Consider the following 15,856-nt stretch of genomic DNA (forward strand, 5'->3'; position numbering starts at 1 on the left):
GGAACCAAGGCCCAGAAATGGCTGAGTTGTTCAAAGTCACACACTTGGGTCTACAGCCCAGGTCTCCTGACTTCCAGGCCTCCGTTATTCCCGCTGTGAATATCCTCACATGTTGCCAGTCGCCCAGAGCTGAATGGGAGTTAGAGAAGGCTGGGGAAGCTGGTTTACCTTATCAGCTGCCCTTGTGCCTTCCCAATAAGTACCTTAAGTATAAGGATGAGTTCTATATTAAGAGAAACCTCTTAGGAGAGATGGGGAAAAAACGTAGACCAGATGGTCCACAAGCCTCTGCAGGAAAAGTGGGAGACCAGGAAACCAAGAATTGAGAGCACCTACTGTGGGGCAGAGGGCATAAAAGCTGCTTTTCTTCAATCCTGCTTATTCTGACCCACAGGGAGAGTCATTATGTACCTGGGAAGGCAGCAGGTGATAGCCCAAGTGCTTGGGCTCCTGCCACCCATGTGGGAGACCCAGATGGAGTTCCTAGCTCCTGGCTTCAGCTTGGCCCAGCCCTGGCTGTTGCAACCATTTTGGGGAATCAACCAGCAGATGAATGAAAGCACTCTCTCTCTCTCTTTCTCTCAATTTTCTCTGAAAGTTCTGCCTTACAAATAAATCCTTTTTAATTAATTTCTGTATTTAAATATTTTTTATTTATTTGAAAGGCAAAGTTGGCGGGAAGCAGACAGAGAGAGAGGTCTTTCATCTGCTGGTTTACTCCCCAAATGACCGCAACAACTGCGACTGGGCCAGACTGAAACCAGGAGACAGGAGCTTCTTCCGGGTCTCCCACAAAGTTGCAGGGGCCCAAGCACTTGGACCAACCTCCACTGCTTTCCCAGGCACATTAGCAGGGAGCTGGATTGGACTCAAATGGGTGCCCATATGGGATGCTGGCACTGCAGGGGGCAGCTTAACCTGCTACCACACAGCACTGGCCCAACAAATACATCTTACTAAAAAACAGAATTTTGAACACTGTGTTAAGGACCACAGGAAACACATTTTGTGTGTCTTTTGTTTGTTTTGCCTGAGTTCAAGGATTCACTCTGAAAAACATTTTACTTTAGAAATTCACATAAGTAGAGTGGAATATATCACACAGCTTCAACAATTCTCAGCACAAGGAAAACCTTGTTTCACTCTCTCCCACTCTCCCCTCACTGGGTTATTTTCCTGCAGATGCTCCATATGCATTTCCAACAAATAAAGACTCCTCAAATAACACATGTATGTCTATATACTATTAGCCTATCTAAAGAACTGCACAAGAATTCCTTAATATGAAATATTCAGCCACTCAAGTAACAAACTTCAGGGAGAAAATGCATGAGATCAAGTGTTTATATTTTAGAGACTGTAGCTATAGGTGAAGGAAGGATTATAGAGAGATGAGACAGGGGCCAGGTCACAAGAGCCGATCAGTAATCCAGATGGGAATGAAGGTGGCCTGGACTAGCACGACACCAGCAGGACAGAGAGGATTGGAGAGCTATAAGAGTGCTAGAGGTTCTCATCAAGAGAACATGGCGAGAGGCTAGAGAGAAAGATGAGTGATGGGAAAGCCCTAGGGTGGTGCCCAACATCCAGCACGGTGGTGCCATTCTCAGAGAGGAGACAAAGTGTTGACCATATACACCTGATCTTCTTATGGGGCCCGGCTCATTTGGCATCCTCAGGGGATTGCCTGCGCTGTTTATTTTAAAGTAACATTCATTGACCCAATGATTCCCTCTTCTACAGCGTGGGCAAAGGCCTGGTCTTCTCGAGTTCTCTATGCCCTGCCGATCTCTGGCTGGAAATTTGGCCCTACATTCCCTCATTAGATGCCCTTCTCGACCACATCTAAAGCATATTCGTCCCCTCATGTTCTGTCTAAATTGTTGGGTTACTGCTACTGCAGCATGTGATCCAGAAGCTACATCATCCATGACATCCCTACAGATTTTCAAAAAGGTAGGGATGTCTTTATGCTGCCATGGTCTAAGAGCTTCCCGACATGTTTTATTGGCCTGTTCATACGCTAATCTTTTGACTAAGGGCATTGCTTCTTCCACGGTTTCGAAGATGTTTCCTGCTGCTTCCATTAATCTGTTCACGAAGTCAGCGTAAGGTTCGGTAGGGCCCTGTATTATCTTAGTTAGGCTGTGTCTTACTTCTCCTTTTCTGGGTATCACCTTCCAGGCTCTTCTTGCTATCTCTCTCACTTGTAAGAGGACAGCTGTTGGTAATCGGGCCTGCTCATCGTGATTGGCAAATCGCCCTTCTCCATTTAACATTTCCTCATCCCATGCTTGATTCCCTGTTTGATAGTTCTGCTTTGAATATTCTCGCGCAAATTCTTTATAAGCAGCTAACCATAAGAGGAAGTCACCCCCGCCTAACACCGCCTTTACTAAGTTTCTCCAATCCTCAGGTATTAGGCCTTGCTGCCCAATGTTATCAAGGATTGCCTGAGTGTAACTTGCATGGGGCCCATACAATTGTACTGATTGTTGTAACTCTTTAAGTAATTTATGGTCAAGAGGCGTCCATCCCCTATTTCCCTGTAGATCCTGAATCACAGGAAACACCTGGCCTGGTTCCTGGTACTGCTCCCAAGCAGGTTTTCTATAAACAGCTCCCCTTTGCTTGTTTTCGGTTCTTGGCCTTTCTAGCTCCTCCTGCATACCTACTCCCTCCATCACTCCTTCTTCCTCCCACTCTTCTTCAATCTCATGTGGAAAAAAGGGGCTTTTCTTTACAGGAGGAAACTTTGGTAGTACCAATGGGTGATACCGGGGTGGTGATTCATCCTTTATGGTTGAATTTGCCAGCCTTGTATGGCCAGGATATATTCTTGGCATCTCTCTCGGGGGCGAGGTTCCCTCCTCAGCTTCCTTCTCCCCCCCATAAGCTTCCTGGCTCTCTAAATCCTTCTTTGATTTTCTTCTCACTTGTTCGTTACAATAGTTGCTCGCCTGGCTGCCCTGCCATAATTCTTCCTGCAGTTCACTCCCCTCATTAAGCAACAACTCGATCCCTTCCGTGGGGTTCTGAAGCACCTGATCAACGAGTTGCCACAGCTTCAGCACTTCTATCGATTCCCCAGCCTCGCGCAATTTCCGTCCCACCTGCCTCCACTGCTGTAGAAACCAGGGGGACGTCTCTACGACTGCTCTTACGAATGCATGAATTTTCCTCCCCCCTCGTTTCCCTTGCTTAGAGGAAAAGCTGCGAGGAGGTGGGGAGTAGGAAGAGAGAGAGAGAGAAACCATATTTAGCCCATGGATGATCTTTAGGGAGAAACAGAGGATGGTGCCCAGCAGGAGGAAGAGGTAGCCAGTGGGCAAAGAGTAGCCAAAGAACTCCATTGTCTGTACCGTCTGTGACATGTTGGAGCAGTGGGCGTAATGGAAGACTGAGTCTCCCAGACGTTCCCAGTTAATACCTCCTTCCTAGCTTCTAATTTTCTTCCCCCGCAGCTTTTTTCCTAGGTTCTAACTAGCTTTTCACCGGCACTCTTTCCGTCCGGCCTTCCCCTAGGCTCTTTGCTAGTCTCTCTCTCCAGTAATTTCCCACTTCTTCCCGGTCTTTCCCTCCTAGGTTTCCTATCCGAGTCACGGCACCACTTGCTGCTCCTCCGCACGCGGAGGAGCCGCACCGGACCGGGCGCTTGTTGTTCCTTTTTTTTACAAGTCCTTTCTATAGTAAAGTAAGAATAAGTAAACAGCAAACTCCCAAAGCAAGAATGAGTAGAGAGAAATGAGAAAGAACGAAGTAACGAACTTCCCCGCGAACTCTCCAACGCACTCCCCAACCAACCCACACCACCATGCCGTCTCTCTCCTCCTATATAGTCCTCCTCCGCCAATCCCAACTCGGCTGCCCACACGCCGAGCACGCCGCTCTCCTCCAATCAGGAGCAGCTCCTGCAGCTTGTCAAGTTGGTGAGAGGCAGCTGGGTAGAAGCTGTTTACTCCTCTCCCAGCGCCATATTGTGGGAGAGCAGATGCATAGAATAAGTCTTAATTCCAGTAACAGTCTAGTCCGAGTTGCTCCCCACAACAAAGCCCACACATGTTCATCTGCAGTTTTAGGTCAGTGTCTTTTGGAGAGATGGAGCATGAAGCAGGAGAGGGACACTGGAGTGGAGCTGAACAGGGAAGCTGATGGAAGGTGTGGATTGGAGAGGCTGCTGGTGGAAACTGGGTTCCTTGCTGTAGGTGAACCCTGTCACCTGTGCACAGAGAAAGCAGAGGAGGCTGGGAACAGAACTCTGGAGTCTCAACACCTTAAGGAGTGGCAGAGAGACAGGAGTGGAAACACTCCAGGCAGATCAGTTCCAAAAGAAAAGCATGGATTCTGAATGAGGAAACATCTTCAATGGTCTCCAATGCTGCAGAGATGTCAAGTGAAGTCTGACTTGGTAGTGGGTCAGTTAGCAAGAAGGATTCAAAAGGAGAAGATGGTGGGAAGAGTGCCCTGGTGAGGAAGAGGGGACAACAGGAGCCCGCTGTGGTGGGGGGGAGGGAGCAGGGACAGAAATATGGGTGACTTGGCTCAGAAGGGGAGGGAGAGCTGGGCAACAGCTGGAGAAAAGAGCAGACTCATGGAGGACTTCTTACGAGAATAGTATTGGACACCTCTCCTACGCTGTATGCTACTGTTAGGGACTGAAGGTTTGAGTTACCCTCAAATGTCTGTTGAAGCCTTAGTGCCCAATGTCACTGGATTTCGGGATGGGGCCTCTAAAAAAAGTGATTCTGGTTACGTGAGGTCACAGGGTGAGCGCCAGGTCTGACAGGATCAGTGCTCTCACAGGAATGACATCAGCTCACTCGCTCAGTCTCGCTCTCCCACCACCTACCCAGGAAAGGCCTTGTGAACACTCCTATAGGCCAAGAGAAGGGGCCTCAGAATGGAACCAATTCTCCTGGCTCCCTGGCCTTGGACTTCCAGGCTTCATAACTATGAGAAATAAGTGTCTCTTGTTCATCTATGAGTTTTGTTGGGGAAGTTCTGGGAGGGGGCAATGCAACCAGGCCCTGCAACCAGTATGTTACTGGCTTCTTATTTAATCTCCACACAAATCTCATGAGTAAATGCTCCAGGGTCTCCTTTCACAGATGAAGAGACTGAAGCTTGGTGAGGTAAACAAACTAACTTGCACAAGGTGCCACAGCCAGGAAGTGGCACAAGTCAGTGAGAACAGCAGTGTCCTGCGGCTGCCCTAGGAACATACCAGGGCCTGAGGGTTGGAGGAGGGAGGTGTGGGATTTGAACAACAGCAATGCCTTATCTCTGGAGGCCAGACGCCTACCATCAAGGTGTCAAAATGGCTGGTCTCTTTTGAAGGCTGTGTGGAAAGAACTTGCTCCAGACTTCTCTCATTGGCTGTGGATGGTTTGTTTCTCCTTGTGTCTCTTCATAGCAATTTCTATTTGTCCATGTTCGATTTTACCTTTTCATAAAGACATCAGTCCCATTGGATAACAGGCCCATCCAGTTCCAGGAGAACCTAATTACATCTGCAACGACCCTTATTTCCAAATAAGGCCTCATTCTGGGATACTGGAGGGTAGGACTTCAACACATCAATTTTCAGAGGACACAATTCAGTCCACAGCACTGTCTGCTGTCCTTTTTGGATGAAGGTCATGTGAGCAGAAGAACATGGACAGCTAAGGAAGTCCCTGATCCTGGCTTCTTAAGTGAGAGATGTAAGCTTATCTGACCACTGCTGAAAACAAGTCAGGAGAGAGAAAGGAGATAATGTACAGAAATGTCCCTGTGCAGTGAGAAGGAATGGCTTTGGAAGCAGGAGGGGAGACTGACTACAGAGACTGGCAGTGAGGTTCAAGATTGTGCTCAGAAGGGGGACAGGCAATGAAACCAGATACTATGAAGAAATCTGACATAGTCTTCATGCTGTGTCTAGAGTAGGCACTCAATGTATCCTCGAAGAAGATCTATTATCATATTGATAGAAAAATAGAAGAATGGGAGCGTGAGCTGTCCAGGGAAGCAGAGAGGGGCCACCTGATGGTAACAAGGGCCCAGATGGCGTTGGGGACCATGAGTTTACAGTGGTACCATCGGCAGGGTGTGTGGTTTTCCAGCAATGCTCAACAGCTGCACAACTGATGTAGAGAAAGCAAACAGCTGAGTCCATCCAAGGTTGGGCTTTGGCAAGGAAAATGCACAGAAAGGACAAAGGGGCTAGGAGGTGGAGTCTATTGGCAAGAGAGAGGGAAGTGGGGAAGCCCAGGGGCTTCAGAAGTGGGTAAGGAAGGAAGTGAGCATGTGAGGAGGCTGTGCCCATTTCTGCTGAAGAGGCTTGCCCATGTCTCTTGCTTTCTGATGATGGAGCGCATGATTCTTGCTGCCTCCTGGCAGAACAGATGCTGCCAGATGTGGCCCGGTAATGAGCTGCAAGCCAATGGCCTCCCCAGCTGATCTCCATCCTCTGCACTGGTTCTGACTGGTCCCAGCTGGATATTGGTCCCAACAATTTGTGTCCAGCACTGCCAGGACTTTCAGAGCATACACATCTCTTTGAGAGGATGAGAATGACACCAGTTGTGTATGTAGCTGGTGTGTTGGTTTCAAATGCTGTACTGGCCAAACCTGTTCAGATTTTGAATTTTAGTACTATAAATCTTCCAAGGCCACAGATCTTCCCATAGCTACCATATTTCAAATTAAAACTATGGATAATATATACCCCCACTAATATTATTAGCAGTCAACTCAAAACTTCAAGTTACTACAATCTCTTCAATATCTTCAAATACAAATAATTGTAAAGAAACCCCAGAAAATTTTTAGACTAGTGATGGCATATTAAATTATTCCTAGTACAGAATGGTTAAAATGCTAAAGAAATACCAAATACAGGAAGAGGCATTGAGAACTAGCATACCCTCCTTTGAAACTATAAATTGGTACAACCACTTTGGAAAAGAGGTTGGTATTGTCCAACCAAGTTAAACCAATGTATATCTATCATCCAGCAATCCCATTCCTAGAAAAAGATCTACATAGCAACATGACTTATAATGACCAGACACTGGAAACAACAAATCCACATTAATATAGAAGGATGAATACTGGTCTACCCCACCACACAATACCATTCAGCAATAAAAACTACCACGTACAGCTCTAGGTAGCAACATACATAAACTTCATTTACATAATGCTGAGCAGAAGCCAACACAAAAGAACCCACAGCATCTGATCCATTTTCACCAAGTTCAGAAACAGGGAAAAGTGACTGCAGTGTGTAGAAATGAATACTTAACGGGGTCAAATATAAAGAAAATGAAGAAAGGGAAGATTGTAAGTCAGGATATGTACCTTTTGACAGGCCTACCCCTGCTGGAAAATGTAAACAGAAAATTGTCACATGCCCTAACTGGAAACAAATACATTTCTAGTACTGCTTTGCTTGTCTTAAAATAAAAAATCTATAGTATCTACTGTAAGTAATTCTCTTTTATGACTTCATCTCAAAATGGATATTTTCAGATTATTTTCATGAACTGTAAAAGTAATAATATCTGATATTCTCCCAAATAATACAGTTTCTGCATTACTTGGAGCATTATTAAAAAATTATGGGGCTTAAGGTATATGTACAAATGGAAAAATGCATATTCTGTGCCTAAATACCTAAAAATTATAAATTCAACTAATAATCTGCTAAAGAAAAGATGTTCTCCCCTCCCACTTGGACAAACATCTCTTCATGGCAACCAGGAAGGCCATGTGGAATCCTAGAATTCTTGAGTGGTTCAGGGCTTCTTGGGGAGCTTGTCACAGAGTAAAACTGGCCCTCAGACCTCTTCATCAATGTTTGCTCTGCACCCCATAGCTCAGGGCCTGGGTACTCATGCATGCACACTTCCCAGCCTTCAAGTCTAACAGTCACCCGTGGCCTTCTTCAAATATCTGCTTCTGGGCCACCCCTCATTAAAGTAGACCAGAGGAAGAAGTTCCCGAAGACCTGGAAGTGACACAGGATCATTTGGGTGGGCTGTATCGATGTCCCAGTACATGTGGCACATGTTCTAGAAAAGGAGACACGGGTTCCAGGTGAACATGGTCTCTTGCCTCTATAGACTCCTCTCCTTTTGATAGGGTGCATGCCAGAAGGAGAGCTAGCAGCTCAAAAACACAACACCCTGTCTGGGGTCCCCCTTGCATGGGGCTAAGGGCAGTGCTACCATAAGAGAAGGAAGAGAAATGTGGAAAGCATCTGGGGTCCTGGCAGTACTCCGTGTCTTAACCCAAGTGATGGTTACATTTATATCAATTTGTTAAGTTATACATTTGCTTTATGTTATTTTCTGTATGTGTGTTGTATTTCCTAGTAAAGTATAAATGAAAAGTGTGCATTAATACATATATATAAATGAGATACCTGCTGCTGCAGTTTATGGGATCCCTGTAGACAAATCAGCTCTGAGCGGTTGCCTTCTAAACTCAAGGCACCTTGGGCAGTTAAAATGCTTTGAGGTGTGAGCACCTGAAGGGGAACAAGAATGCTGGAGAAACAATGACTCTCACTGCTGCTTGGGTAACCATGCAAGCCAGGGCTCAGGCAGAGCAAATGAGTCATGGGCCATGTCCTCTGGCCCAGCCACTGCAAGTGCCTCAGAGGAAAATGCCTTGTCCCTCCTTTTAGCCAAGATTCTAAACTCTGTGTTTATCAGACCAAAATTACAGGAGGCTGTTCCCATCCTGGTACAAGCGAAAGGAGCCCAACTGCCAATGACCCTCTGCTTGGAAACCAGTCCTAAGAGAGCTTCTCGGGAGGGCAGCTGGGAGGGTGCATAAATGGTTTGCCCAGTGCCTACTTTGTGCCAGATACAACCCTTATTTTTCTGCTCTGCCTTTTAACATCCACTTAGTTTTTATTTTTCACTCTTGATGGAGAAAACACTTTCCTTTGACAAAGATTCAGGTTGCCAATTCTCAAAAAAGATTTCCATGTGCCCTGTGTAGTTTAAATGTCAAGGTTTTTCTGAGCTGTGTTTCAACGATGATCCATAAAAACATTCTCTCTCCCTCCCTCCCTCCCTCAAAACTGAACCTTATAGCTGTCACACAATGAAAGGGAAGTGAAAACTTGGCCAGGACTACCCACCAAAAGGCCAGTCGATTTATTTTTTCTGGGCTTTGCCTCTGAACTATTTCAAAGCCACATTTCCAAAACATCAGTTTTCCTCCTTTTCGGGAAGCAAGAAAAACATATGGCTCCAGTGACCTTCATAAGCTGCCGGTGGCTTCAAGCTGATAAAAGCAGCAACACCGTAAATTAGTTTAAAGGAGGATAATGAGGCAGCAGGCATGGAGGCCAGGAAAAAAAAAAAAAAAAAAAAAAAAAAAAAAACAAGTGAAAGCAACGATTGCAACTGCAGCTTAGAGGCCATGAGGGCTCACTGTCACCTCTACCATGGATGAGAAACACCTGTCCATCGCTCAAGATGCAGGGTTTCTCTTCTGCCACCTTTGTTCCCACTGTGTGTTTCACCAGAGTAGCCGTGACATGTGTGGCACTGTATGTTTTGGTCTGCCCACTGGTCCGCAGGCTCCTTGAGGACAGGGTCATACTTTATGTATCCTTTGGCATGGCTAGAGCACTGGCGATGCTTTTCTTGCAGGCACGAATGAATGAATGAATGAATGAGGTTCCATTTACGAGACTATGGAGTTGGCTTTTCCAATTATAATGATGCCATCGTTAAAGGATGAAAAGCAGCTCCACCCCTCCCAGTGTTAACCACCTTTATGTTTCTATAACTTCTCTTTGCAGGTTCAGGAAGGTGTTAAGTTCTGTGATGTCAGCCGCTGCCGGGAGCTCATCGCGAATTCCTTAGTTATGAGAAGGAAGAGAGTGGCCAGCAGACTGAGACACTGGGGCTGTCTTCTTCAAGACCCGGAGCAGTTACAGCCCTTGGGGGAAAATGTGGGCGAGGGTGAGTAGTGACAGAAAAGGCACACATTCTGTGATTCCCTTTCTCGGTGTGGCTCAGATGAATTCCTCTAAAACAGTAATGCAAATGGTGTTCCACTGTCATACGAAGAAGAATATGTTAATTCTAGACCCGCTGATTTTGCTCTGTTAAGTGAACTGTTTTACGTAGACACACTATGTGCTCAGGAAGTCCTCTTCCATTCAGAAGTCTCTGATCAAACAGTCTTCTTGGATACACTTAGAGCATTCAGCTTAGTGCAACTGGTATACAAGGAAGGCTGCAAGTTACTGTCACTGAACCATTCAGAAGGTGAACACCAGGTCAGGTAGCCAGCTCTTGGGTGCCTCCGTTCTCTGTCTTGAGATCATTCAGCCACTCCACAAGAACATCCACCTGGTCTGGGGTGAAGGTTAAGGTTAAAATAATCATTTTTGCCTAACTAATCAAGACTTCCTAAATGTTTTATTAAAATTAAGTAGAATAAATGATATATAATCACATCCACTAACTGACTTTCAAAGGGAACAGGCATCATGGAATGCGGTGGCGCTGCAGATCACAGTGTGGAAACACTGGCTGTCCCAGGGTGGTGGCATTGCGGGGTCACAAAGACCCAGACTCACGCCTCGCCTGTATGCCAAGCAGTGGAATTAACCATCAGCCCATCACTTGACCCTTTTGAACCTGTTTCTACATTCATAAAATGGTGGTAGGAGGGTTGTTTAGAGGATGAAGTGGAAAATTCACATAAAATAACTTGCTCAAAAGAAAAAGGATAATTCCCTTACATGTTGAAATCAGTAAGTGTTGAGATCAATAAATACTCTCTTTATCTCATAAAGAACAATCCATAACCTGCACACAAACAAAAGAAGCCCTGTTCAGCCACAAAAATCCAAGCAGGCCCCCATTTCATGTGTAGGAGAAAAGTTATAAGTAAACAGAATGACAAATGCTTTCATTAAACATTTAGATAACTAATTTTTAAAAATCCCCCTCAAAGTCATTAAGAACAAGTCTCATTGTCATACTACTGTGATTTTTTTGAGATTTATTTTTATTTAATTTGAAAGGCAGAATTACAGACAGAGGGATTGCCAAGAGTGAGCGAGAGATCTCCCATCCACTGGGTCAGCCACTTTTACCCAACCAAGGCAAGATGGAAAGAGAAAGAAAGAGATAGAGAGAAACACTATCTTCCTTCTGCTGGTTTACTCCACAAATGGCTGCAAAGGCCCAGTCTAGGTCAAAGCAACCCCATCCTGGTCTCAAAGCAGTTGGCCTTCTCCTGAGGCTTTCCCAGAATTAGTGGGGAGTGAGTTGGAGGCAGAGCAGCTGAAACTCAAGCGAGTCCCCATCTGTTTCTTTCTCTAAGCACTGGTAGGTAGGTAAGCATTCACCAGCGTACCACTGGGGGGGCTAGAGGGCCAGCTCTGAAAAACTGCAGGACTAAAACCCAGCCTGTGGAACTGTAACCCTTTTTCTTTGGCATTTGTCCACTTCAGACCAGGGCAGGAAGCTGGCAGTTGGGCATGGTGGATGATGGTTTATCTAAAGACAAAAGCCAAACCAAGCTCTTGCTTCACTGAGGGCCAAATGTGTTGACTGACAGAACTCAAAAATTTTGCCATTTTCCCCCTACCAAATCCAAGTTCACCACAGGTCCAAAGTACTTTTCCATACTGTATATTTACAACTGTCACAGGTTAATGAAGTAATTAACACACACTCTTATCACACCTTTAAAATATGATTATTCTGAGCTATTTTATGGAACACAAAAACTCCATCCAAGGAGAATGCTAAGTTCCCTTCATTATACCTTAAAGACAATGTAACCTGTGCAGATTTCTAAGGTGTTCTTTAAGTGCAAAGGTGAAAGAACCGGTCAAGTGAAGATTTTTAACTCACTCTGCCGTATTCATTTGCTAGGGCTACTGTAACAAAATACTAGCCAGTAGAGGTCATGAACCACAGAGCTTTATTTTCTCAGTTTTGGAGGCTGGAAGTCTGGGATCACAGTATCGGCAGAGTCGGGTCTCCTGAGCCCCTCTCCATGGCTTGTAGATGGTGCCCTGTCCCTGTGTCTGCACATGCTCTGTTGTCTGTGTCTGTGTCTGTGTCCTCATCTCCTCTTACAAGGACACCAGTCAAATTAGATTAGGGTCCACTCTCGTGACTTCATTTTAACTTAGCTACTTCTGCAAGGGCCCTGTATCCGAATACAGCCACATTCCGAGGTACTGAGGGTCAGACTTCAGCATATGAATCTGGAAGGCGCTCACAATCGGCCCATCACACTGCTTAAACATAAGCATAATGCAAGCACCAGGACAATGCGGTCCAACAGCATCAGAGGTCAAGCTTCCAGAGACACAGACTCAAAGGCGGCGACTGGGGCGCAGGAGGGTTTGAGGATGCACTCTCAGGAACACCGTGCATGGGAAGGAAGCAGGATTCTGCAGAGGAGGAAGTCAGTGTTAGAGGAAAGGCCCCAGCCAATCACAAGGGCCCTCTCAAGCTGGAAGCATCCATTAGGGAAACGCCTATACTGGCCATGGGACGCGTGCTGCCCCAGTGAGAAGGCCTGTGTACGGGGGCGGCTCTTTGCAGTTGAGGACAGTCTCAAGAGGGGGCTGGGCTGTGAGCTGCTAGTCCTCAGCCCTTCCACAGCTGCTCGGCCTGACGTGGGGCCCCTGGGTGGTCCACCTCAGTATCCCACACGATTACAGAGTTTGCTTTCTTTCCCTAAGTGAACAGAAGGCCTCACCATTCTCTTCCTAAGAAATGTTTAACAACCTACAGAATGGGGTAAGATGTTGACAAATAAGATGCCTAATAACATGTTAATATATAAAATATGTAAGGGACTCCTACAACACAATAGCAGGAAAACTGCTAACCTGGGTCAAACATGAGAAACTGACCTGAATATTTCCCATGTGAAGACATGCAGATGGCCAAAAGGTATATGAAAGGGTGCTCGAGATCACCTACCATCAGGCAAATGCAAACCAAAACTACCATGAGACAGCACCTCACACCTGTTAGGGTGGCTTTTATCAAAAAGTCAAAAGATTCACAAATGTGGAGAAAAGGAACCCTTATATACTGTTGGTTGGAATATACACACCTACAGTCATTATGGAAAGCAGTATGGCGGCTCCTCAAAATGTTAAACCAGAACTACCATGTGATCCAGCAAGGGATATCTGCGCTCCCACATTCATCATGGCATTATTCATAAAGACCAAATTATGGAAATAACTGAAGTGTCCAACAACAGATGAACAGATAAAGATGTGGGATACATATACACAACAGAATCCTATTTAGTATGAAAAAAGAGGGAACCCTGCAATTGTGACAATACAGATGAATCTAGAGGACATTATGTTAAAAGAAATAAGCCAAGCACAGGAAGACAAATATTGCATGATCTCACTTTGTATGTGGAACGTGAACAAGCCAAACTCACAGAAGCTGATAATGAATGAGGGTGACCAGGGGTTGGGGCTGTGAGAATTGAGAAGATATTGGTAGGCACACTTTCAGTATAAGATAAACAAGCTTTATGAATCTAATATACAACACAGTGACATGGTTAACATTGCTGTACTGTCCATTTGAAATTTGCTAAGAAAGCAGATCTTTCTCACACACACACACACACACACATGCAATTACTGTAGGAAGGGATGGATATGTTAATTAGCTTGGCTGTGGCAACTGTTTAACGACATATACATCTATCAAAGCATCACATTGTATATCTGGGTTAAAATTTCTGCCCTGCTATTTATTAATATTGCTTGCCCTCTTTGAATATCCAGTAACACCTGTACAAAAAACCAATTTTGTCAGACTGTTGCAAGATTTAAGCACAAATATATGGAGCCTCTAATGCGATTGCCTGACCAGGAAGGCATCCAAAAAGCAGTAGCTTCCTTTCCTCTCCTGCAGCAAAGAGTTCATTTGTGGAGACTGGTTACAAACAGAAATAGAGGTGTCATCTCCTACTTGAGACACAGCATTTCTCAAACCCTGGAGTGACTGGAGTCACCTGTAGAGACTGTTCAACCACATATCCTGGACCCCAGCTCATTCCCAGTAACTCTAATTCAGGGAGTCTACCCTGAAGCCCAGTCAGGTGTGAGTTTACCAGGCTTCACACAGGTTTCTGACACCCAGGAAATCTAAGGCCCCCTGCTTTAGGCTGTGGCTACTGACTCCTAGAAGAATATGGGTGGAAATGGAATTAAAAGATAATCCACGTTTTTCCATGGACTTTTTGAATTATTTTTTATGTAAGAGCCCAGAGACTCCTGTGCTTGGAAGACCATGGACACTTCCGCTGTCCCCACTGTCCTGAGTTCTGTGAATGTAGGTGTGCTCCTCACACCACTGCACATCATAGAGACAAAGGTTTTGCACAAATACTGCGTATTCTAGGACCAAAACACGTACAAATCATGTCAGCTATAGAATCAAACCAATTCTCCCCTTCAATGGGTAGTTTTATTGAGGTATAAATCACCACTAAAAGGCAATTTAGTGCAGACAGGAATTTTATTGGGGGATGAATGCTGATCCCCTGGGCTTGTCTGGAAAATGAGAAGCACATTCAAAGATGAAGTGTCGTGCAGGTGTAAGTGTCACCAGTCCTGCAGAGACACATCTGGATGGAGATTAACTGTCTTGTTCCAATCAAGGGAAACGGAGCTCCCTGAATGGGATTTCTGGAAGTTTTCTGTGTTTGATTATAGATCACCATGTCCCGCCAGGCTGCAGAAATGACAGTGCCAAGAAGACACTGCCCAAGATCCGGAAAGTAAATAGGAGCTGAGATGTAGTTACTGACCGCACGGTGTAGATCGGCTTTCCCATGCCTACCAGACACTCCCTCTGACTTAACACCAGGTCCTGTGGTTGCACAGTGTCTTCTGTGGCCTTCTTTTCCCACAGACAAGCCTCATTTATCCTAAAATATGAAGCTTTGGGGATTTCATGAAAATGGTACCTTCTCTCAGTAAAAATATGTCAAGATGGAAACCCTATCTGTGGGAATTCATTCTGAAAAAGGACTACAGTCAGAACATGACAGAAATAGTCTATTTTCCCCAAAGGATCAGTAGCCACCCAGACCTGATCAATTTCATAAGAAGACTCTTGAAGCAGTACAATAAAAACATTACAATCACTGAGAAATTTAAGGTGACCCCATCCTCACCATCTCCAAATATCACAAACCCAGGAATGGGCGAGCCTCCTTCGATTTATGTTGCTGTTAGCCAGACCTATTCTAGGTTCTTTTCTTGAAGACAGAGGTTTCCATCATTATTTCCCCACAATTTGCCTTTATTCTCCTTCAAAAACTCTTTCCCCTAGTTTGAACTGTGTGTTGCCACACACACACACACAAAGTCATCACTGCATGAAAAAGAACTGTGTATCCTTTACCCATTAAAGATTATCCAGAGTTTCCTTGCTTTTCCACTGACTCATTTAGAGAAATAGATTTGAGGATAACTTCCAGTTAAACAGTTGGTTTACATCTAGTGCCTCCTGCCTGTGTATGAATCTCTTTCTACCTCTCCCCTGTGCTCTGCCTGTCCTTAGACGGTGTTTTTTAACTGGGAGACATGTTAGTCGTGGTAGGCTGCAATAGAGCTGCAGTAACACGTAGTCCCTCAGTCCTGGCACAGTCCTGTTGTCCTCACTCATGGGATGGCCATGACTCTCCTGGCAGCTTGTCCTCAGGGATGTGGGCTTCTTCCATCAGGTAGCTTCACCTTCTCAGGGTCCTTCATGCTCAGCAATGCAGGTGACGAGAAGACAGCGTGTGGATCGTGGCTGGGAGCAGGCTGGGAAGCACAGTCAGTCACTTCTAC

The 15,856-nt window shown here is 45.4% G+C and overlaps 1 protein-coding gene across 2 annotated transcripts in view; it reads left to right on the plus strand.

Moving 5' to 3' along the window:
- The window catches only part of NEDD9 (neural precursor cell expressed, developmentally down-regulated 9), a 208,051-nt gene that overhangs the window by 71,928 nt on the left and 120,267 nt on the right, over positions 1–15,856 (plus strand). For both annotated transcript variants that reach the window (XM_008262389.4, XM_070074409.1), the window contains exon 2: positions 9,803–9,965. In XM_008262389.4, coding sequence (XP_008260611.2) covers positions 9,954–9,965 — 12 coding nt within the window. In that variant the 5' untranslated portion in view covers positions 9,803–9,953. The remainder of the gene's footprint in view (positions 1–9,802; positions 9,966–15,856) is intronic.

The sequence above is a fragment of the Oryctolagus cuniculus genome, chromosome 5 (assembly GCF_964237555.1).
Source record: "Oryctolagus cuniculus chromosome 5, mOryCun1.1, whole genome shotgun sequence".
In the NCBI taxonomy this organism is placed as follows: Eukaryota; Metazoa; Chordata; class Mammalia; order Lagomorpha; family Leporidae; genus Oryctolagus; species Oryctolagus cuniculus.